Below are 23,538 nucleotides of genomic sequence, written 5' to 3'. Positions count from 1 at the left end.
TTTCCTACCTATGTGTTGAGTGCCTTTGTGAACCACAACTTGGGGCTGGTCCCCCTCCCCCTTAAGGATTTCGAAAACACGATCCGAGACATCGCGGACTCTGGCTCCTGGGAGACAACACACCAACCGCGAGTCTCTCTCGTTCCCACAGAATCTCCTATCCGTCCCTTTAACTATGGAGTCCCCAATGACTAATCCTCTACTCCTCTCCCCCCTTCCCTTCTGAGCAACAAGGACAGACTCTGAGCCAGTGATAGCCTCATAATTCCCCTTACTCCAATTAAACACTTTTCTAACTTGTCTGATCCTATCTCTCTCCAATGCTATTGTAAAGGAGATAGAATAATGATCACTATCTCCAAAATGCTCTCCCACTGAGAGATCTGACACCTGCCCAGGTTAATTTCCCAATACCAAATCAAGTACAGCCTCTCCTCTTGTTGGCTTATCTACATACCGTGTCAAGAAACCCTCCTGAACACACCTAACAAACTCCTCCCCATCTACACCCCTTACTCTAGGGAGATTCCAATCAATATTTGGGAAATTAAAATCTCCCATCACAACAACTCTGTTATTATTACACCTTTCCAGGATCTGTTTCCCTATCTGCTCCCCAACATCTCTGTTACTATTGGGCGGCCTATAAAAAGGTTTACCAGGCTGATTCCTGGGATGGCTGATCTGTCATATGAGGAGAGACTAAGTTGGTTAGGATTATATTCACTGGAGTTTAGAAGAGTGAGAGGGAATCTCATAGAAACGTATAAAATTCTAACAGGGTTAGACAGGGTAGATTCAGAAGGAGTATTCCCAATGGTGGGGGAGTCCAGAGCTAGGGATCATAGTTTGAGGATAAGGGGTAAACCTTTTAGAACTGAGGTGAGGAGAAATTTCTTCACCCAGAGGATGGTGAATGTGTGGAATTCACTCCCACAGAAAGTAGTTGAGGCCAAAACGTTGTCTGATTTCAAGAAGAAATTAGATATAGCTCTTGGGCTAAAGGGTTCAAGGGATATGGGAGGGAGGGGGTATCAGGATATTGAATTTGATGATCAGCCATGATCAAAATGAATGGAGGAGCAGGGTCAAAGGGCTGAATGGCCTCCTCCTGCTTCCAGTTTCTATGTTTCTGTGTAAGGAGAGATTAATACTGATCAAAACCTTGGTCAAAGAGGTCAGTTTTGGGGCAGTGGGGGGGTGGGGAGGGGGAGGGGGGGTGGGGGAGGGGGGAGGGGGGGGAGAGAGATTTAACAGGGGAGAGATTTAGGGGGGGAATTCCAGAGTTTGGGCCTCTGGCTGCTGAAGGCCCAGCTGCCAATGGTGAAACGATTAAAGTCAAGGTCACTCGAAGGTCATCATTGCTTGTGGGCGTTTTCTTTGCTTGAAGTATTGCCTTGGCACTGGACTGTTAGGCGTGTAGTCTGGCCATCCTTCCAGTCAGTATTCCTATATCTATGTTTCTATGTTTCTATCTGGACATATAGAGGTGGCACGGAAGCACAGTGGTTAACACTGCTGCCTCACCGCGCCAGGGACCCAGGTTCACTTCCCAGCCTGGGTCACTGTCTGTGTGGAGTTTGCATGTTCTCCCCATGTCTGTGTGGGTTTCCTTCGGGTGCTCCGGTTTCCTCCCATAGTCTGAAAGAGGTGCTGGTTAGGGTGCATTGACCCGAACAGGTGCCCAGTGTGGTGACTCGGGGAATTTCACAGTAACTTCATTGCAGTGTTAATGTAAGCCTTACTTGTGAGTAATAAATAAACTTTAATTTTATTTGTCAGCTTGCTGCATTTCTTGTTCTATTCCCTGCATCCTCTTTGCAGTAGACACTAGGTGTTTGGTTAAGAGTGATGTCTACACTTCCACCCGCTCGATAAAATTCAAAACTCTCCTGAGGTTCCTTTAACTGGTATTGTATTGACAGTGAATCTGCTGTCCTCCTGATATTTCCCTTAAACATACTCAGTTATTGAATCATGCCTCATTACTCTCAGTCTGAAGCATTGAAATTTAGGCAGCATCTTCACAACCTCCTCCATGTTCAGAAGACTTGCTAGTGGCTCAAGATTAGTTTCAATTTTAAATCACAATCCCTTCATACAGCCTTGTGAACCTCTCCATGTTGTTGTCAATGTCCATTCTCAGTTGTAACATGTCTTTTTGTTGTGTCATTGACTGACCTTGGGGTATAAAAAACAGGTTTATATTTACCATTGTGACAAGGCCCAAAAATCAAGCGTGAAATTGGCAGCTGGAAACTCCCATTCCCAGCAGCCTCGGGGTCTGTGTGTACGCACCCGGCTGGAGAAGCCACAAGTGTGCAGTTGGTGCGTTTTCTCACTTCCAGCCCAGGAACCGGCCCTGCGCACATGCACGGTTCCATTTTTAAAATCTCTTGAGATCTGGAAACCATCTACGAGGAGAAAAAAAAACAAAAAAAGTGAAATAGCGGGAAAAGAAAGAAGAGGAGCAGCATTCCAGAGAGAATGACCAAAGATACCGAACACAGGAGGGGGGAACAGGAGAAGAAGGTCCCAAACCCAGGGAGGGGCAGGAAGAGGTCCCAGGAAGACAGTCTATTTAAGAGGCAAGGACCTGCCCAGTGAAGTTAAAAGTAAGGAGCAGAGGAAATGACTCTGAATTAAAGAGAGAGTTGCAGGGAGCAACCCTGGAATAACGTGGGTTTGAGAGAAGCAGAAAGACAGCCAAAGGTTGGTGACTCCTTACCGCGGGGTTTTGGAGCAGTGGGGTTCTGATAGTCACAGCTGAATATCTGAGAGTATATGTGGAAGGTGGAGTTTGAATGTACTAGAGATCCAGGGGAATGGAACATCGGAAAGAGAGATTGAAACCCTGGAAGTGGATCCTTGTGGAAAAAGTTTAAATGAAAACATCATTTGGGAGAGAATTCCAAGGCAAATTCTTCCACCGTGAAGATTGGAAACTCTCATGATGGTGACAGAGTTTCAGTGAGACTGTTTAGCTGGTGGTGGGCAGCGGGTGTGGGGGGGTGGGGGCTGATAAGAAAATCTGCTTTGGTGGCACCTGTCACTTGGTTTGGAGTGTGGTGCATTCGACCCCAGTTCAACTATTAGTTTACATGTCTTTCATACATGTATGAATATTAGAGTATCAGATAGATGTTGTAAATTGTGGTTACGGATTTACATGCGTTGGGGTGAAGGAATAATGTAAATTTCACTCATTTCCTGTTTGCATTGGAATATTTGTACGAATCTCTCAGAGAATCCATTGGTTGATGGATGGTAAGATGTGGACTTTATTTGCTGAGTGCCACTGACTTTGAGATAATCCTCAATCTTGTGAAGTGAACTCTGAACCATTATCACTAACAATTTGTTCTGGTTCACCAAATCTTGCAAAAGAACAAAGAAAATTACAGCACAGGAACAGGCCCTTCGGCCCTCCAAGCCTGCACCGACCATGCTGCCCGACTGAACTAAAACCCCCTACCCTTCCAGGGACCATATCCCTCTATTCCCATCTCATTCATGTATTTGTCAAGACGCCCCTTAAAAGTCACTATCGTATCCGCTTCCACTACCTCCCCTGGCAATGAGTTCCAGGTGCCCACTACTCTCTGTGTAAAAAATCTGCCTCGTACATCTCCTTTAAACCTTGCCCCTCGCACCTTAAACCTGTGACCCCTAGTAATTGACTCTTCCACTCTGGGAAAAAGCTTCTGACTATCCACTCTGTCCATGCCTCTCATAATCTTGGAGACTTCTATCAGGACTCCCCTCAACCTCCGCCGCTCCAGTGAGAACAAACCAAGTTTCTCCAACCTCTCCTCATAGCTAATGCCCTCCATACCAGGCAACATCCTGGTAAATCTTTTCTGTACCCTCTCCAAAGCCTCCACATCCTTCTGGTAGCGTGGCGACCAGAATTGAACACTATATTCCAAGCGCGGCCTAAGGTTCTATAAAGCTGCAACATGAAAAATGTCATCAAATTTTTCAAATGGTGTGTTCGAATGTAGTAAATCTCATGGTCATAACTTCTGGCCACATTGAGTGCGCATCAATTATGACTAAGAACATTAATGCTTAAACAGACCAGGAAAATCTACATGCAATCATTGCCATGGCATTGTAGGCACTCCGAAGGGTGTAAAGGATACAGTGGGTGTACAGGATTGACACTCTCCCACTTTATCTTCAATCTAAGCATCCAGACCCGGCCACCAGAAATAACTGCATGCTAATTCCCTCATCAGGACTATACCAGGATGTCCATCATTCAGTTGCTCCAGAATTCTTCCACACAGACTAGGAGGAATGATCACTCGGATTCCCCACAATAGACACCCACATTGGACGGTCAACTCAACCTTTCTTAACACACATGGTTTCAGATCAGGATGTGGACAATGTGTTCCGGCTGTTGTTCCTTTAACACCATATCCATGACTGAAAGTATTTTTTCTTTCACATGATCCCAGTCGTACAGCAAAACATCCCTCCTTTTCAAATATTCCAGGAACTGCCCGGAATCTCACCCTTCTCTCATTGGAAAATCCTTCTTTTTAAACCACACCGAAGACTTCCACCCTTTTTCTCTTACCTGGCTTCCCTGAACTCTTCCTTCAATCTTTAATCCGTTGTTGATTTTCAACATCTAATTTTCAAACTGCAAGAACCCAAAATATTTTTCTTAATTTCGGATCATTTCTCGATGTTTTCGATGAAACAAAATCCCGAATTGTTGCCAATTTTCTTTTTGTAATATCCGAGTTATTTTGGGGTTGTAGGTTTTAAACAATAAAGAAGATGTGGTTTGCAGACACACGGAGATTCAAAATAAAACTGTAATTAGTATCTTTAATGGGGCCCATAATGGGGACCTCTGAGTATACAACTCCCTGATTAAGGCAGTAAGGGCTTGACCAATCAGGGAGCCCTGCTTGTGTACACAGTGTGGAGTGTCCGGGTTACTGGACTCTGGGTTGAGACTCTGTACGAGGAAGTACCTGTCTGAGTGTTGCTGACTGTAAATAACTCTAAGTTTGGTGAAGGGACACCGGTGTAGGAGGAGTTATTTCAATACACAACAGGTTTACAGAGAGAGATTTTTTTTTTTAATTTTCCAATTCAATCAAATCAAATCCAATTCAGAGTCACAACAAGTTGAGACATTTCCAATCCAGGCTGACAAGACGGGGCGAGTGACCAAATCACCCTGTCCTGGGCCTGATCTAAATGAGCCAAGCTGATTGGAGAAGGGAAAGTAATACCGCCTCCAAGACTTGAGCTCATTTGCATCTTAGCCAAAAGGCCGAGAAGGTTTACAGAGAGAGATGCTCTTTGCACAGAACAGAAACCAAAATGGAGACAGAAGCCCTGAAACACTCCAATGACCTCATTATAAAGTCATGTGACCTGCTTTTAAAGCAATTATGCAACTACTAAAAGATATAACAACATCTATTTCTGCTACTAATTTATCTACTTTATTGTGAATGATCCATGTGTTAAGGCACAAAGCCTTTAGGCTTGTCTTTTTATCATCACTTGTCCATTCCCACTATTTTTCACTGAGGCACTGTTTGGATCTGGCCCTTGGTTTCTCTGCCAATCCCTTTTCTCATTCCTCTCTTTGTCTTTGGTTTTGTCCTTGATTCCCCTCCTCTGACTCCTTGCAAAGGTTCCCATCCCCCTGGCATATTCGTTTAAACACTCCCCAATCACTCTAGCAAACATGTCCCCTCGGACATCAGTCCCAGTCCTGCCCAGGTGTAACCCGTCCAGTTTGTACAAGTCCCACCTCCCCCAGAACCGGTCCCAATATCCCAGGAATCTGAAACTCTTCCCTCACACCATCGCTTCAGCCACGTATTTATCCGATATATCCTGCTGTTTCTACTCTGACTAGCACGTGGCACCGGTAGTAATCCTGAGATCACGACCTTTGAGGTCTGATTTCTCAACTTTCTTCTTAACTTTTAGGACCTCAGCCTTTTTTTACCTATGTCGCCTGTACCAGCGTGTACTATAACCACTGGCTGTTCACCCTCCCCCTTCAGAATGTCCAGCAGCTGCTCCGAAACATCATTGACCCGAGCACAAGGGAGGCAACATACCATCCTGGAGTCTTGTTTGCGGCCACAGAAACGCCTGTCTATTCCCCTTACAATTGAATCCCCGATAACTATTGCATTCCCACACTTTTTACCCCTCCTCTCTGCAGCAGAACCAACCGTGGTGCAACGGATTTGGCTGTTGTTGTTTTCCCCTGAAAGGCCATTCCCCTCAACAGAATCCAAAACAGTATCTCTGCTTTGCTGGGGAACGGCCACAGGAGATTCCTGCACTGCCTCCGAGCTCTCTTGCTCTGTCTGGTGGTCACCCATTCCCTTCCTGCCTGTGGAGGAAATTTTGCAGTGTAAGTGGATTCCATACTGAGGGAGTGCCGCACTGTCAGAGGGTCAGTACTGAGGGAGTGCTGCACTGTCAGAGGGTCAGTACTGAGGGAGTGCTGCACTGTCAGAGGGTCAGTACTGAGGGAGTGCTGCACTGTCGGAGGGTCAGTACTGAGGGAGTGCCGCACTGTCAGAGGGTCAGTACTGAGGGAGTGCTGCACTGTCAGAGGGTCAGTACTGAGGGAGTGCTGCACTGTCGGAGGGTCAGTACTGAGGGAGTGCCGCACTGTCAGAGGGTCAGTACTGAGGGAGTGCCGCACTGTCAGAGGGTCAGCACTGAGGGAGTGCTGCACTGTCAGAGGGTCAGTGCTGAGGGAGTGTCGCACTGTCAGAGGATCAGTACTGAGGGAGTGCCGCACTGTCAGAGGGTCAGTACTGAGGGAGTGCCGCACTGTCAGAGTGTCAGTATTGAGGGAGTGCTGCACTGTCGGAGGGCCAGTACTGAGGGAGTGCCGCACTGTCAGAGGGTCAGCACTGAGGGAGTGCTGCACTGTCAGAAGGTCAGTACTGAGGGAATGACGCACTGCCAGAGGGTCAGGACTGAGGGAGTGCCGCACTGTCAGAGGGTCTGTACTGAGGGAGTGCCGCACTGTCAGAGGGTCAGTACTGAGGGAGTGCCGCACTGTCAGAGGGTCTGTACTGAGGGAGTGCCGCACTGTCAGAGGGTCAGTACTGAGGGAGTGCCGCACTGTCAGAGGGTCTGTACTGAGGGAGTGCCGCACTGTCAGAGGGTCAGTACTGAGGGAGGACTGCACTGTCAGAGGGTCAGTACTGAGGGAGTGCCGCACTGTCAGAGGGTCAGTACTGAGGGAGTGCCGCACTGTCAGAGGGTCAGTACTGAGGGAGTGCCGCACTGTCAGAGGGTCAGTACTGAGGGAGTGCCGCACTGCCAGAGGGTCAGGACTGAGGGAGTGCAGCACTGTCAGAGGGTCAGTGCTGAGGGAGTGCCGCACTGTCAGAGGGTCAGTACTGAGGGAGTGCCGCACTGTCAGAGGGTCAGTACTGAGGGAGTGCCGCACTGTCGGAGGGTCAGTACTGAGGGAGTGCCGCACTGTCAGAGGGTCAGTACTGAGGGAGTGCCGCACTCTCAGAGGGTCAGTACTGAGGGAGTGCCGCACTGTCAGAGGGTCAGTACTGAGGGAGTGCCGCACTGTCAGAGGGTCAGTACTGAGGGAGTGCCGCACTGTCAGAGGGTCAGTGCTGAGGGAGTGCCGCACTGTCAGAGGGTCAGTACTGAGGGAGTGCCGCACTCTCAGAGGGTCAGTACTGAGGGAGTGCCGCACTGTCAGAGGGTCAGTACTGTGGAAGTGCTGCAGTGTCAGAGGGTCAGTACTGAGGGAGCGCCGCACTGTCAGAGGGTCAGTACTGAGGGAGTGCTGCACTGTCAGAGGGTCAGTACTGAGGGAGTGCCGCACTGTCAGAGGGTCTGTACTGAGGGAGTGCCGCACTGTCAGAGGGTCAGTACTGAGGGAGGACTGCACTGTCAGAGGGTCAGTACTGAGGGAGTGCCGCACTGTCAGAGGGTCAGTACTGAGGGAGTGCCGCACTGTCAGAGGGTCAGTACTGAGGGAGTGCCGCACTGTCAGAGGGTCAGTACTGAGGGAGTGCCGCACTGCCAGAGGGTCAGGACTGAGGGAGTGCAGCACTGTCAGAGGGTCAGTGCTGAGGGAGTGCCACACTGTCAGAGGGTCAGTACTGAGGGAGTGCCGCACTGTCAGAGGGTCAGTACTGAGGGAGTGCCGCACTGTCGGAGGGTCAGTACTGAGGGAGTGCCGCACTGTCAGAGGGTCAGTACTGAGGGAGTGCCGCACTCTCAGAGGGTCAGTACTGAGGGAGTGCCGCACTGTCAGAGGGTCAGTATTGAGGGAGTGCCGCATTGTCAGAGGGTCAGTACTGAGGGAGTGCCGCACTGTCAGAGGGTCAGTACTGAGGGAGTGCCGCACTGTCGGAGGGTCAGTACTGAGGGAGTGCCGCACTGTCAGAGGGTCAGTACTGAGGGAGTGCCGCACTGTCAGAGGGTCAGTACTGAGGGAGTGCCGCACTGTCAGAGGGTCAGTACTGAGGGAGTGCCGCACTGTCGGAGGGTCAGTACTGAGGGAGTGCCGCACTGTCAGAGGGTCAGTACTGAGGGAGTGCCGCACTGTCAGAGGGTCAGTACTGAGGGAGTGCCGCACTCTCAGAGGGTCAGTACTGAGGGAGTGCCGCACTGTCAGAGGGTCAGTACTGAAGGATGACTCTCTGAGATCTCTTTCTCTCTCTGGGATCTCTCTGTGATCTCTCTGTCTCCCTGTGGGATCTCTCTCTGGATCCAGAGCAGGATCTCATTCTCAGAAGTGACGTTCGGGAGGAGGAGCGAGGAAGTGACACGAGTTAAAAAGAAGAAAGTTTTAAAAGGAACGAAAGAGACAGAGAGCCAGAGAGAGACCCAGAGAGTGGGATATAGACCCAGAGACAGAGTGGGACAGAGACCCAGAGAGAGAGTGGGACAGAGACCCAGAGACAGAGTGGGACAGAGACCCAGAGAGAGAGTGGGACAGAGACCCAGAGACAGAGAGAGCCAGACAGAGAGTGGGACAGAGAGCGGCTCCGGGGGATCCGGGATTTCCATCCCGCGAGTCGGTTACTTTGTAACAAAGAGAGTCGCGGCTGGTCGGAGCGATCCCGGGGATCCCCGGAGATCCCGGTGATCTGCTGGGATGCGGCTGTCCATGCTGCTGGCGCTGGTGCGGCCGGTGGGGCCGGTGGTGATTGGAGTTTCTCTGGGATTCACCCTGAGTTTACTGAGCAGCGGCTGGGGGGAGGAACCCTGCTCCCAATCCCGGGATGGAGCTGGGATTCGGGGCAGGAAGCCCAGCTCCCTGGCTGCTGCTCCCGGGGGACAGAGTCAATCCCAGCGGCAGGAATTCCAACCCAGGATCGTCCCGTATAAAGCAGCAACTGGGAAAAACCCAGGCAAGAAAACTGTCCGGTAAGGAATGGGGATTGGGATTGGGGATCAGGAATGGGGAGCGGGATTGGGAATGGGGATTTGGACTGATAATGGGAATCGGAAATGGGGATCGGGAATTGGGAGTGGGAATGGGAATCAGGAATGGGGATCTGGAATGGGAATGGGGATCGGGATTGATAATGGGAATGGGGATTGGGACTGGGGATCTGGAATGGGGATTGGGAATGGGAATCGGGAATGGGGATCGGGAATGGGATCGGGATGTGGATTGCAGAATGGGATGGGGATTGGGCAATGGGATCAGGAATGGGAATGAGGGATGGAGATTGGGAATGGGGAATGGGGATTTGGATCAGGAATGGGGATTGGGATGGGGAATGGGGATTGGGATCAGGAATGGGAATGAGGGATGGGAATTTTGATTGGGGAATGGGGATCAGGATCAGGATTGAGGATCGGGAATGGGATCGGGAATGGGGATTTGGAATGGGAATGGGGATCTAGAATGGGAATGGGAAATGGGAATGGGGATTGGGAATGGGGATCTGGAATGAGAATGGGGATCTAGAATGGGAATGGGGATTGGGAATGGGGATCGGTAATGGGATCAGGAATGGGGATTGGAAACGGGATCGGGAATGACGATCGGGGATGGGGATTGGCAATCGGGGTCGGGAATGGGGATCAGGGAAGGGGATCAGGAATGGGGATTGGCAATCGGGGAAGGGGATCGGGAATGGGGATTCGGATCGGGAAAGGGAATGGGGATCAGGAATGAGATTGGGAATGGAGATTGTGGGGTTGGAATGGGGATAGGGAATGGGGATCAGGAATGGGATCGGGATTGGGGGTTGGGAATGGGGATGGAGGAGTGTGTATGAGGCACAAAGATATGGAGGGGTTATCGGGGCTGGTATTGGGATGAGGGTATGGGAATAGGAAATCGGAGAATTGGGAGTTAGAGGAACAGTGGCTGGGATTGAAATTGGAACAGGGGAATGGGGGATCGGGGATGAGGAGGTGACTGGATTCAGGGATTGATGAATGGGAACTGGGAATCCTTTGGGGATTGGGACTGGGATCCAGATTAAGATCCCAATCAATCAAATTAAATTTGTAATGGGACAGGAGGAGGGAATGAGGATATGGATCAGACAGGATGGAGGAGGGAATGGGAATTAGGGTCAGACTGGGATGGAGGAGGGAATGGGGATGTGGATCAGACTGGGATGGAGAGTTCCCAGTTTTAACAATGCAGGATAACCAGAGTTCACATTCCTCACACCTCCTTCCCAGATTCTCTACCCTGCACCTGGAAACATTGCCCCCTCGCACACACCATCATCCCAAAGACACCTGGAGTCTCCCGGAAATCACCCATTCGTCCAGCCTTCATCTTCCATTGTGAATGTGGACCTTCAACTCTGGACGCATCGCAGCCAGGGCCAATCCTGGCCTCAACACCTAGGTGTTTCTAGCACCTGGTTCCCGGACAGTGATCAGGAACAGAGGGATTTGGGGGCACAGAGTCATAGAACTTTCCAACCCAGCAAGAGGCCTTTCAGCCCATCTATCGGTCTGTGCTAACCATTAAACACCTATCTATTCTAATCCCATTTCCCAGCATTTGCTCCGTAGCAATGGCGTTTCAAGAGCTCATCTAAATGCTCCTTAAATGTTGTGAGGATTCCCGCCTCTACCATCCTTCAGAGCTCACTCCAGCCCAGGCAACATCCCGGTGAATCTCCTCTGCACCCTCTCCAGTGCAATCACATCCTTCCTACCGTGTGGTGACCAGAACTGCACACAGTACTCTAGCTGTGGCCTAACCAGCGTTTTATACAACTCCATCATAACCTCCTTTCTCTTATATTCAATGCCTCGGTTAATAAAGGTAAGTATCCCATATGCCTGCTTAACCACCTTATCTACCTGTCCTGCTGCTTTTAGGGATTTATGGACATGGACCCCAAGGTCCCTCTGGTCCTCTGTACTTCCCAGCATCCTGCCATGCATTGTGCGTTTCCTTTGTCTTGTCACTCCTCCCAAAATGCATCGCCTCACCCTTTTCCGGTTAAATTCCATTTGCCACTGTTCTGCCCGTCTAACCAGCCCATCTATATCACCCAGTAATCTAAGGCTGTCCTCCTCCGTATTCACCACAGCACCAATTTTTGTGCCATCTGCGAATTTACTGATCATATCACCCACATCTATATCATTAACGTACACTATAAACAGCAAGGGACCCAGCACCGATCCCTGTGGAACACCACTGGACACAGGCTTCCAGTCACAAAAACAACCTTCCACCATCACCCTCTGCCTCCTGACACTAAACCAATTTTGGATCCAGATTGCCTATTTGCACCGGATCCCATGGCTCTTACCTTCTTGATCAGCCTCCCATGCGGGAGTTTGTCAAAAGCCTTGCTGAAGTCCATGTATAGACGACATCGACTGCACTAACCTCGTCTACACACCCAGTCACTGCCTCGTGCATAAATCACCAAAAGCTTGTGTGCAAATGGTGATCTTATAGAGGTCATAAAATAATGAGGGGCACAGATCAGCTAGATAGTCAATATCTGTTCCCAAAGGTAGGGGAGTCTAAAACTAGAGGGCATAGGTTTAAGGTGAGAGGGGAGAGATACAAAAGTGTCCAGAGGGGCAATTTTTTCACACAGAGGGTGGTGAGTGTCTGGAACAAGCTGCCAGAGGCGGGTACAATTTTGTCTTTTAAAAAGCATTTAGATAGTTCCATGGGTACGATGGGTATAGAGGGATATGGGCCAAATGCGGGCAATTGGGTTTTTTAAAAAAAAGGGCGGCATGGACAAGTTGGGCCGAAGGGCCTGTTTCCATGCTGTAAACCTCTATGACTCTAAATTCAGCAGGGAACAGGGAAGGTCAAATAGAAAGTTGGCCTTTATTTCAAAGGGAATGGAGTATAAAACAGGGAAATCTTGCTAAAATGATACAATGCACTAGTTAGACCACACCTGGAATACTGGGAACAGTTTTGGTCCCCTTATCTTAGGAAAGATATCCTGACATTCGAGGCAATCCAATGCCAGTATAGGTTGGGCCTCTACTCATTGGAGTTTAGTAGAATGAGAGGAGGCCTCATTGAGACACATTGGATTCTCAGGGGGATGAACAGGGTGGAAGTTGAGAGGTTGTTTCCCCTTGTGGGTCGTTAAGTATGTTCAAGGCTGAGATAGACAGATTTTTAATCAGTAAGGGAATCGAGGGTTATGGGAAAAGGCGGGAAAGTGGAGTTGTGGATTATCACATCAGCCATGATCTCATTGAGTGGCAGCGCAGACTCGATGGGCTGAATGGCCTACCTCTGCTCCTACATCTTATGGTTTTATAAGGATGAGGTATTGGAAAGGCTGTGTGTACTTGAATTTGAAAAGGATGAGATACTGAGAGAGGTGAGAGAGGAAATTGCAGAGACACTGGCCATAATTTTCCATCTTCTTTAGACACAGGGATGGTGCCGGGGGACTGGAGGATTGTAAATGTTTAAAAAGGATAGTCCCAGCAATTACAAACCAGTCAGTTTAACTTCAGTGCTGGGGAACCTTCTAGAAGCAATGATTGGGGAGAAAGTTAGTGGAGAAATGTGTGTTAATTAAGGAAAGCCAGCAAGGGTTTCTTAAGGGGAAATTGTGTGTAACTAACTTACTGGAGTTTTTACGTGGGTAACAGAGAGGGTCGATGAGGATCGATGAGGGTAATGCTATTGATGTGGTTTACACGGACTTTCAGGAGGCATTCGACACAGTGCCACACATACATAGCTCATGGGATAAAAGGGACATTAGCAACTTGGCAAAGTGACAGGAAACAGAGTGGAATGGTTAATGGATATTTTCCATGCTTTTAAAAAATTATTTCACGATATGATCACTGTGAGCTGATGCCCTTGGGCAGGACAAACAAGGCAAGGGAATACACGATGAACGGCAGAACACTGGGAAGCTCTGAGGATCAGAGGGACCTTGGTGTGTATATACACCAGCCCCTTAAGGTAGCAGGACAGGTGGATAAAACAGTTGAGAAGACATTTGGTATACTTGCCTTTATTAGCCGAGGCATCAAGTTTAAGAGCAGGGAGGTTATGCTGGAAATATATAAAATGTTGGTTTGGCCACGGCTGGAATATTGTGTGCAGTTCTGGAATCGACATCATAGGAGCACTGGAAAGGGTGCAGAGAAGATTTACCAAGATGTTGCCTGGGCTGGAGAGTTTTAGTTATGAAGAGAGATTGGGTAGACTGGGGTTGTTTTCCTTGGAGCAGAGGAGACTGAGGGAGGACATGATTGAGATGTATAAAATGACGAGGGGCAGAGATAGAGCAGACAGGAAGAATCTTTTCCCCTTGTTGCAGTGATCAGACCAGGGGACAGAGATTTAAGGTAAGGGGCAGGAGATTGAGACGGGATGAGGGGAAAAGCTTCTGCAGTCAGAGAGTGATGGGAGTCTAGAACTCACTGCCTGAAAGGGTGGTGGAGACAGAGACTCTTATACTCTGGGACCCTTGCTGTTTGTCATTTTCATAAATGACCTGGATGAGGAAGTGGAGGGATGGGTTGGTAAGTTTGCTGACGACACGAAGGTTGGTGGGGTTGTGGATAGTTTGGAGGGATGTCAGAAGCTGCAGCGCGACATAGATAGAAATCATAGAAATCATAGAAACCCTACAGTGCAGAAGGAGGCCATTCGGCCCATCGAGTCCGCACCGGCCACAATCCCACCCAGACCCTACCCCCACATCCCTACATTTTTACCCGCTAATCCCTCTAACCTACGCATCTCAGGACTCTAAGGGGCAATTTTTAGTATGGCCAATCAACCTAACCCGCACATCTTTGGACTGTGGGAGGAAACCAGAGCACCCAGAGGAAACCCACGCAGACACGAGGAGAATGTGCAAACTCCACGCAGACAGTGACCCAAGCCGGGAATCGAACCCAGGTCCCTGGAGCTGTGAAGCAGCAGTGCTAACCACTGTGCTACCGTGCCGCCCATTGTTAGGATGCAAGACTGGGCGGAGAAGTAGCAGATGGACTTCAACCCAGATAAATGTGTAGTGGTCCATTTTGGCAGGTCAAATGGGATGAAGGAGTATAATATCAAGGGTAAGACTCTTAGCAGTGTAGAGGATCAGGAGGACCTTGGGGTCCAGGTCCATAGGACTCTTAAATCGGCCTCGCAGGTAGAGGAGGTGGTTCAGAAGGCGTATGGTGTGCTGGCCTTCATCAATCGAGAGATTGAGTTTCGGAGTCGGGAGATAATGATGCAGCTTTATAAGACCCTTGTCAGACCCCACTTAGAGTACTGTGCTCAGTTCTGGTCGCCTCATTACAGGAAGGATGTAGAAATTATTGAAAGGGTGCAGAGAAGATTTACAAGGATGTTGCCTGGATTGGGTGGCATGCCTTATGAGGATAGATTGAGGGAGCTTGGTCTTTTCTCCTTGGAGAGACGAAGGATGAGAGGTGACCTGATAGAGGTGTACAAGATGTTGAGAGGTATAGATCGGGTGGATTCTCAGAGGCTTTTTCCCAGGGCTGAAATGGCTACTACGAGAGGACACAGGTTTAAGGTGCTGGGGAGTAGGTACAGAGGAGATGTCAGGGGTAAGTTTTTCACTCGGAGGGTGGTGGGTGAGTAGAATCGGCTGCCGTCAGTGGTGGTGGAGGCAAACTCGATAGGGTCTTTTAAGAGACTTCTGGATGAATACATGGGACTTAATAGGATTGAGGGTTATAGGTAAGCCTATATATAAGCCTAGGTAGGTAGGGACATGACCGGCGCAACTTGTGGGCCGAAGGACCTGTTTGTGCTGTTGTTTTTCTGTGTTCTATGTTCTATACCATTTAAGAAGTATTTAGATGTGCACCTGGATAGCAAGGCATAACATGTAGATAACATGTAGAAATAAAAAGCACAAAGTCAAGTTGGAACAAGTGGGAAGGTGACAGGTTAAATTCAATATGGAGAAATGTGAATGTTTGCTTAGGAGGAACATGGAGAGACAATATAAGATAAAGTATACGATTCTAAATGGAGAGCAGGAGCGGAGGGAGCAGGAGCGGAGGGGGCGGGGTGTATCTGTGCAGACATCATTGAAGGTGGCAGGGCAAGTGGAGAGAGCAGTGAATAAAGCAGATAGGACTTGATGGATGAGGAGCCTAGGGTAGGGTGTGTAGATATTCTGGATCATGTCCATATCATAAAGAGGGAAGTGTTGAGCATCTTAAAAAGCATTAAAGTAGATAAGTCCCCAAGGCCTGATGGGATCTACCCCAGAATACTGAGGGAGGCAAGGGTGGAAATTGCTGGGGCCTTGACAGGATCTTTGTATCCTCATTGGCTACAGGTGAAGGTCCAGAGGACAGGAGAATAGCCAGTGTAGTTCCATTGTTTAAGAAGGGCAGCAGGGATAATCCAGGAAATTATAGGCCGGTGAGCCTTAATGTCAGTGGTAGGGAAATTATTGGAAAAGATTCTTAGGGACAGGATTTACTCACATTTGGAAACAAATGGACTTATTAGTGATAGACAGCATGGTTTTGTGAAGGGGAGGTTGTACCTCACTAACTTGATCGAGTTTTTCGAGGAGGTGACGAAGATGATAGATGAGGGAAAGGCAGTGGATGTTGTCTACATGGACTTCAGTAAAGCCTTTGACAAGGTACCTCATGGTAGACTGGTACGAAAGGTGAAGTCACACGGGATCAGAGGAGAGCTGGCAAGATGGATACAGAAGTGGCTTGGCCATAGAACACAGAGGGTAGCAATAAAGGGGTGCTTCTCTCAATGGAAGGCTGTGACTAGCGGTGTTCCACAGGGATCAGTTCTGGCACCTTTGTTGTTTGTAGTATATATAAATGATAATATAATTGATATATTTATTATATAAATAATACATCTGGAGGAAAATGTAATTGGTCTGATTTGTAAGCTTGCAGACAACACAAAAATTGGTGGAGTTGCGGATAGTGAAGAGGATTGTCAGAGGATACAGCAAGTTCATAGAATCATAGAATCCCTACAGTGCAGAAAGAGGCCATTCGGCCCATCGAGTCTGCACTGACCACAATCCCACCCAGGCCCTATCCCCATATCTTTACATATTTACCCACTAATCCTTCTAACTTACGCATCTCAGGACACTAAGGGCAATTTTTAGCATGGCCAATCAACCTAACCCGCACATCTTTGGACTGTGGGAGGAAACCGGACCCGGAGGAAACCCACGCAGACACGAGGAGAATGTGCACACTCCACACAGACAGTGATCCAAGCTGGGAATCGAACCCAGGTCCCCTGTGAGGCAGCAGTGCTAACCACTGTGCTTTAACCACAAGTTATAGACCAGTTGGAGACTTGGGCGGAGAAATGGCAGATGGTGTTTAATCCAGACAAGTTTGAGATAATGCATTTAAGAACATAAGAACTAGGAGCAGGAGTAGGCCACCTGGCCCCTCGAGCCTGCTCCGCCTTTCAATAAGATCATGGCTAATCTTTTTGTGGACTCAGCTCCACTTACCCGCCCGCTCACCATAACCCTTAATTCCTTTACTGTTCAAAAATGTATCTATCCTTACCTTAAAAACATTCAACGAGGTAGCCTCAATTGCTTCACTGGGCAGGGAATTCCACAGATTCACAACCCTTTGTGTGAAGAAGTTCCTCCTCAACTCAGTCCTAAATCTGCTTCCCCTTATTTTGAGGCTATGCCCCCTAGTTCTAGTTTCACCTGCCAGTGGAAACAACTTCCCTGCTTCTATCTTATCTATTCCCTTCATAATCTTATATGTTTCTATAAGATCTCCCCTCATTCTTCTGAATTCCAATGAGTATAGCCCCAGTCTACTCAGTCTCTCCTCATAAGCCAACCCTCTCAACTCCGGAATCAACCTCGTGAATCTCCCCTGCACCCCCTTCAGTAGCAGTATATCCTTTCTCAAGTAAGGAGACCAAAACTGTACACAGTACATTTTGGAAGGTCCAATGCATGTAGGAATTATACAGTAAATGGTAGAACCCTAAACACAGGCAGAGAGATCTGGGCGTACATGTCCACCAATCACTGAAAGTGGCAACTCAGGTGGAGAAGGTAGTCAAGAAGGCACACAGCATGCTTGCCTTCATCGGCCGGGACATTGAGTATAAAAATTGGCAGGCATGCTGCAGCTGTACAGAACCTTAGTTAGGCCTCATTTAGAATATTGTGTACAATTCTGGTCGCCACACTACCAGAAGGATGTAGATGCTTTGGAGAGGGCACAGAAGAGGTTTACCAGGATGTTGCCTGGTCTGGAGGGTATTAGCTATGAAGAGAGGTTGGATAAACTCGGTTTGTTCTCACTGGAACGACGGAGGTTGAGGGGTGACACGATAGAGGTTTACACGATTATGACTGGCATGGACAGAGTGGATGGTCAGAAGCTCTTTCCTCGGGCAGAAAAGTCAAGTACCAGGGGACATAGGTTTAAGGTGCGTGGGGAATGGTTTAGAGGAGATGTGTGAGGCAGGTTTTTTACACAGAGGGTGGTGAATGTCTGGAACGCGCTGCTCGGGGAGGTGGTGGGAGCAGGTACGATAGCGGCATTTAAGGGGCAACTAGACAAATACATGAATAGGATGGGAATGGAAGGATACGGACTCCATAAGTGCATACGGTTTTAGTTTAGGCAGGCATCATGATTGGTGCAGGCTTGGAGGGCCGAAGGGCCTGTTCCTGTGCTGTATTGTTCTTTGTTCTTTGTTCTTTGTGAACCCTGGTTCTGGACTCCCCGACTGGTGCCCAAAACCAGGGGTCACATCAGGAACATCCCTCCTGAATCTACCCGGTCTAACCCTGTTAGAATTTTATAAATTTCTATGAGATTCCCCCCTCATTCTTCTAAGCTACAGTGAATATAATCCTAACCTAGTCAATCTCTCCTCATACATCAGTCCCGCCATCCCCAGAATCAGCCTGGTAAACCTTCGCTGCACTCCCTCGAAAGCAAGAACATCCTTCCTCAGAAAAGGAGACCAAAACTGCACACAATACTCTCGGTGTGGCCTCACCAAGGCCCTGTATAATTGCAACAACACATCCCTGCTCCTGTACTCGAAACCTCTCGCAATGAAGGCCAACATACCATTCGCCTTCTTTACCGCCTGCTGCACCTGCATGCTTCAAAAAAAGCAAGCAGGTTATATTGAACTTGTACAAGACATGAAATGGACGGTGGCACAGTGGTGAGCACTGCTGCCTCACAGCGCCAGGGACCTGGGTTCAATTCTGGTCTTGGGTCACTGTCTGTGCGGAGTCTGCACATTCTCCCCGTGTCTGCGTGGGTTTCCTCCGGGTGCTCCGGTTTCCTCCCACAGTCCGAAGATGTGCAGGTTAGGTGGATTGGCCATGGTAAATGTGCAGGGTTACGGGGATAGTGCGGAGGGAAGGATTGGGTGGGAGTTATTTCAGAGAATCAGTGCAGACTCGGTGGGCTGAATGGCCTCTTTCTGCACTGTAGGGGTTTGATGGAACTCTGCTGGAGTATCGTTTCCAGATCTGGCACAGCATTGCAGAGAAAGCAGAAAAGATTCACGAGAATTGGTCCTGGCAGACGAGAGGTTTGAGAGGAGTCTTGATGGAGGGATTCAAATCAGGAATGGTCAGCACAGAATACAATGAAATAACACTGGGGTACAGTACTGGTGGGGACGGGTCTGTCGCTGTATAACACTGGGGTACAGTACTGGTGGGGACGGGTCTGTCACTGTATAACACTGGGGTACAGTACTGGTGGGGACGGTTCTGTCGCTGTATAACACTGGGGTACAGTACTGGTGGGGACGGGTCTGTCACTGTATAACACTGGGGTACAGTACTGGAGGGGACGGGTCTGTCGCTGTATAACACTGGGGTACAGTACTGCTGGGGACGGGTCTGTCGCTGTATAACACTGGGGTACAGTACTGCTGGGGACGGGTCTGTCACTGTATAACACTGGGGTACAGTACTGCTGGGGACGGGTCTGTCACTATAACACTGGGGTACAGTACTGGTGGGGACAGGTCTGTCGCTGTATAACACTGGGGTACAGTACTGGTGGGGATGGGTCTGTCACTGTATAACACTGGGGTACAGTACTGCTGGGGACGGGTCTGTCGCTGTATAACACTGGGGTACAGTACTGCTGGGGACGGGTCTGTCACTGTATAACACTGGGGTACAGTACTGCTGGGGACGGGTCTGTCACTATAACACTGGGGTACAGTACTGGTGGGGACGGGTCTGTCGCTGTATAACACTGGGGTACAGTACTGGTGGGGATGGGTCTGTCACTGTGTCACGCTGGGGTGCAGTACTGGTGGGGACGGGTCTGTCACTGTATAACACTGGGGTACAGTCCTGGTGTGGACGGGTCTGTCACTGTATAACACTGGGGTACAGTACTGGTGGGGACAGGTCTGTCACTGTATAACACTGGGGTACTGTACTGGTGGGGATGGGTCTGTCACTGTATATCACTGGGGTACAGTACTGGTGGGGACGGGTCTGTCACTGTATAACACTGGGGTACAGTACTGGTGGGGATGGGTCTGTCACTGTATAACACTGGGGTACAGTACTGGTGGGGATGGGTCTGTCACTGTATAACACTGGGGTACAGTACTGGTGGGGATGGGTCTGTCACTGTATAACACTGGGGTACAGTACTGGTGGGGATGGGTCTGTCACTGTATAACACTGGGGTACAGTACTGGTGGGGACGGGTCTGTCACTATAACACTGGGGTACAGTACTGGTGGAGACGGGTCTGTCACTATAACACTGGGGTACAGTACTGGTGGGGACGGGTCTGTCACTATGACACTGGGGTACAGTACTGCTGGGGACGGGTCTGTCACTGTATAACACTGGGGTACAGTACTGGTATGGACGGGTCTGTCACTATAACACTGGGGTACAGTACTGGTGGGGACGGGTCTTTCACTGTAAAACACTGGGCTACAGTACTGGTGGGGACGGGTCTGTCACTGTATAACACTGGGGTACAGTACTGGTGGGGACGGGTCTGTCACTATAACACTGGGGTACAGTACTGGCGGGGACGGGTCTGTCACTGTATAACACTGGGGTACAGTACTGGTGGGGACGGGTCTGTCACTATAACACTGGGGTACAGTACTGGCGGGGACGGGTCTGTCACTGTATAACACTGGGGTACATTAATGGTGGGGATGGGTCTGTCGCTGTATAACACTGGGGTACAGTACTGGTGGGGATGGGTCTGTCACTGTATAACACTGGGGTACATTAATGGTGGGGATGGGTCTGTCACTGTGTAACACTGGGGTACAGTACTGGTGGGGATGGGTCTGTCACTGTGTAACACTGGGGTACATTAATGGTGGGGACGGGTCTGTCACTGTATAACACTGGGGTACATTAATGGTGGGGATGGGTCTGTCGCTGTATAACACTGGGATACAGTACTGGTGGGGTCAGGTCTGTCACTGTATAACACTGGGGTACAGTACTGGTGGGGATGGGTCTGTCACTGTATAACACTGGGGTACATTAATGGTGGGGATGGGTCTGTCGCTGTATAACACTGGGGTACAGTACTGGTGGGGATGGGTCTGTCACTGTATAACACTGGGGTACAGTACTGGTGGGGACGGGTTTGTCACTGTATAACACTGGGGCACAGTGCTGGTGGGGACGGGTCTGTCACTGTATAACACTGGGGTACAGTACTGGTGGGGATGGTTCTGTCACTGTATAACACTGGGGTACAGTACTGGTGGGGGTGGTTCTGTCACTGTATAACACTGGGGTACAGTACTGGTGGGGATGGGTCTGTCACTGTATAACACTGGGGTACATTAATGGTGGGGATGGGTCTGTCGCTGTATAACACAAAGAACAAAGAACAAAGAACAGTACAGCACAGGAAACAGGCCATTCGGCCCTCCAAGCCTGTGCCGCTCCTTGGTCCAACTAGACCAATCGTTTGTATCCCTCCATTCCCAGACTGCTCATGTGACTATCCAGGTAAGTCTTAAACGATGTCAGCGTGCTTGCCTCCACCACCCTACTTGGCAGCGCATTCCACGCCCCCACCACCCTCTGTGTAAAAAACGTCCCTCTGATGTCTGAGTTATACTTCGCCCCTCTCAGCTTGAGCCCGTGACCCCTCGTGATCGTCACCTCCGACCTGGGAAAAAGCTTCCCACTGTTTACCCTATCTATACCCTTCATAATCTTGTACACCTCTATTAGATCTCCCCTCATTCTCCGTCTTTCCAAGGAGAACAACCCCAGTCTACCCAATCTCTCCTCATAGCTAAGACCCTCCATACCAGGCAACATCCTGGTAAACCTTCTCTGCACTCTCTCCAATGCCTTCACGTCCTTCTGGTAGTGCGGCGACCAGAACTGGACGCAGTACTCCAAATGTGGCCTAACCAGCGTTCTATACAGCTGCAACATCAGACTCCAGCTTTTATACTCTATACCCCGTCCTATAAAGGCAAGCATACCATATGCCTTCTTCACCACCTTCTCCACCTGTGTTGCCACCTTCAAGGATTTGTGGACTTGCACACCTAGGTCCCTCTGTGTTTCTATACTCCTGATGACTCTGCCATTTATTGTATAACTCCTCCCTACATTATTTCTTCCAAAATGCATCACTTCGCATTTATCCGGATTAAACTCCATCTGCCACCTCTCCGCCCAATTTTCCAGCCTATCTATATCCTGCTGTATTGCCCGACAATGCTCTTCGCTATCCGCAATTCCAGCCATCTTCGTGTCATCCGCAAACTTGCTGATTACACCAGTTACACCTTCTTCCAAATCATTTATATATATCACAAATAGCAGAGGTCCCAGTACAGAGCCCTGCGGAACACCACTGGTCACAGACCTCCAGCCGGAAAAAGACCCTTCGACCACTACCCTCTGTCTCCTATGGCCAAGCCAGTTCTCCACCCATCTAGCCACTTCTCCTTGTATCCCATGAGCCTTAACCTTCTTAACCAACCTGCCATGTGGGACTTTGTCAAATGCCTTACTGAAATCCATATAGACGACATCCACGGCCCTTCCTTCATCAACCGTTTTTGTCACTTGCTCAAAAAACTCCACCAAATTTGTAAGGCACGACCTCCCTCTTACAAAACCATGCTGTCTGTCACTAATGAGATTGTTCCGTTCTAAATGCACATACATCCTGTCTCTAAGAATCCTCTCCAACAACTTCCCTACCACGGACGTCAAGCTCACCGGCCTATAATTTCCTGGGTTTTCCCTGCTACCCTTCTTAAACAACGGGACCACATTCGCTATCCTCCAATCCTCAGGGACCTCACCCGTGTCCAAAGAAGCGACAAAGATACTGGTGGTGATGGGTCTGTCACTGTATAACACTGGGGTACAGTACTGGTGGGGATGGGTCTGTCACTGTATAACACTGGGGTACAGTACTGGTGGGGATGGGTCTGTCACTGTATAACACTGGGGTACAGTACTGGTCGTGATGGGTCTGTCACTATAACACTGGGGTACAGTCCTGGTGGGGACAGGTTTGTCACTGTATAACACTGGGGTACAGTACTGGTGGGGACGGGTCTGTCACTGTATAACACTGGGGTACAGTACTGGTGGGGATGGTTCTGTCACTGTATAACACTGGGGTACAGTACTGGTGGGGGTGGTTCTGTCACTGTATAACACTGGGGTGCAGTACTGGTGGGGATGGGTCTGTCGCTGTATAACACTGGGGTACAGTACTGGTGGGGATGGGTCTGTCGCTGTATAACACTGGGGTACAGTACTGGTGGGGATGGGTCTGTCACTGTATAACACTGGGGTACAGTACTGGTGGGGATGGGTCTGTCACTGTATAACACTGGGGTACAGTACTGGTGGGGACGGGTCTGTTGCTGTATAACAATGGGGTACAGTATTGGTGGGGACGGGTCTGTCACTGTATAACACTGGGGTACAGTACTGGTTGGTTAATTTTTTACTGCTACTTTTCTTGTTAGTTTTGTGTTTGTTTCTGTGTGTTAGTTGTTTTCTGATTTTAATATTCCTAATAAAATATGGAACGGCT

The 23,538-nt window shown here is 49.2% G+C and overlaps 1 protein-coding gene across 1 annotated transcript in view; it reads left to right on the top strand.

The window, feature by feature from the left end:
• The first annotated feature begins 8,778 nt into the window (after positions 1-8,778).
• The window catches only part of LOC144503436 (chondroitin sulfate synthase 2-like), a 35,077-nt gene continuing 20,317 nt past the window's right edge, over positions 8,779-23,538 (top strand). The window contains exons 1-2 of the mRNA XM_078227743.1: positions 8,779-8,875; positions 8,923-9,411. Of these exons, the coding sequence (XP_078083869.1) occupies positions 9,140-9,411 (272 nt within the window). The 5' untranslated portion in view covers positions 8,779-8,875; positions 8,923-9,139. The remainder of the gene's footprint in view (positions 8,876-8,922; positions 9,412-23,538) is intronic.

Source organism: Mustelus asterias, chromosome 14 (assembly GCF_964213995.1).
Source record: "Mustelus asterias chromosome 14, sMusAst1.hap1.1, whole genome shotgun sequence".
Taxonomy (NCBI): Eukaryota; Metazoa; Chordata; class Chondrichthyes; order Carcharhiniformes; family Triakidae; genus Mustelus; species Mustelus asterias.
Note: the sequence above shows the minus strand (reverse complement) of the source record. Positions and strands in the feature narration are given on the sequence as shown.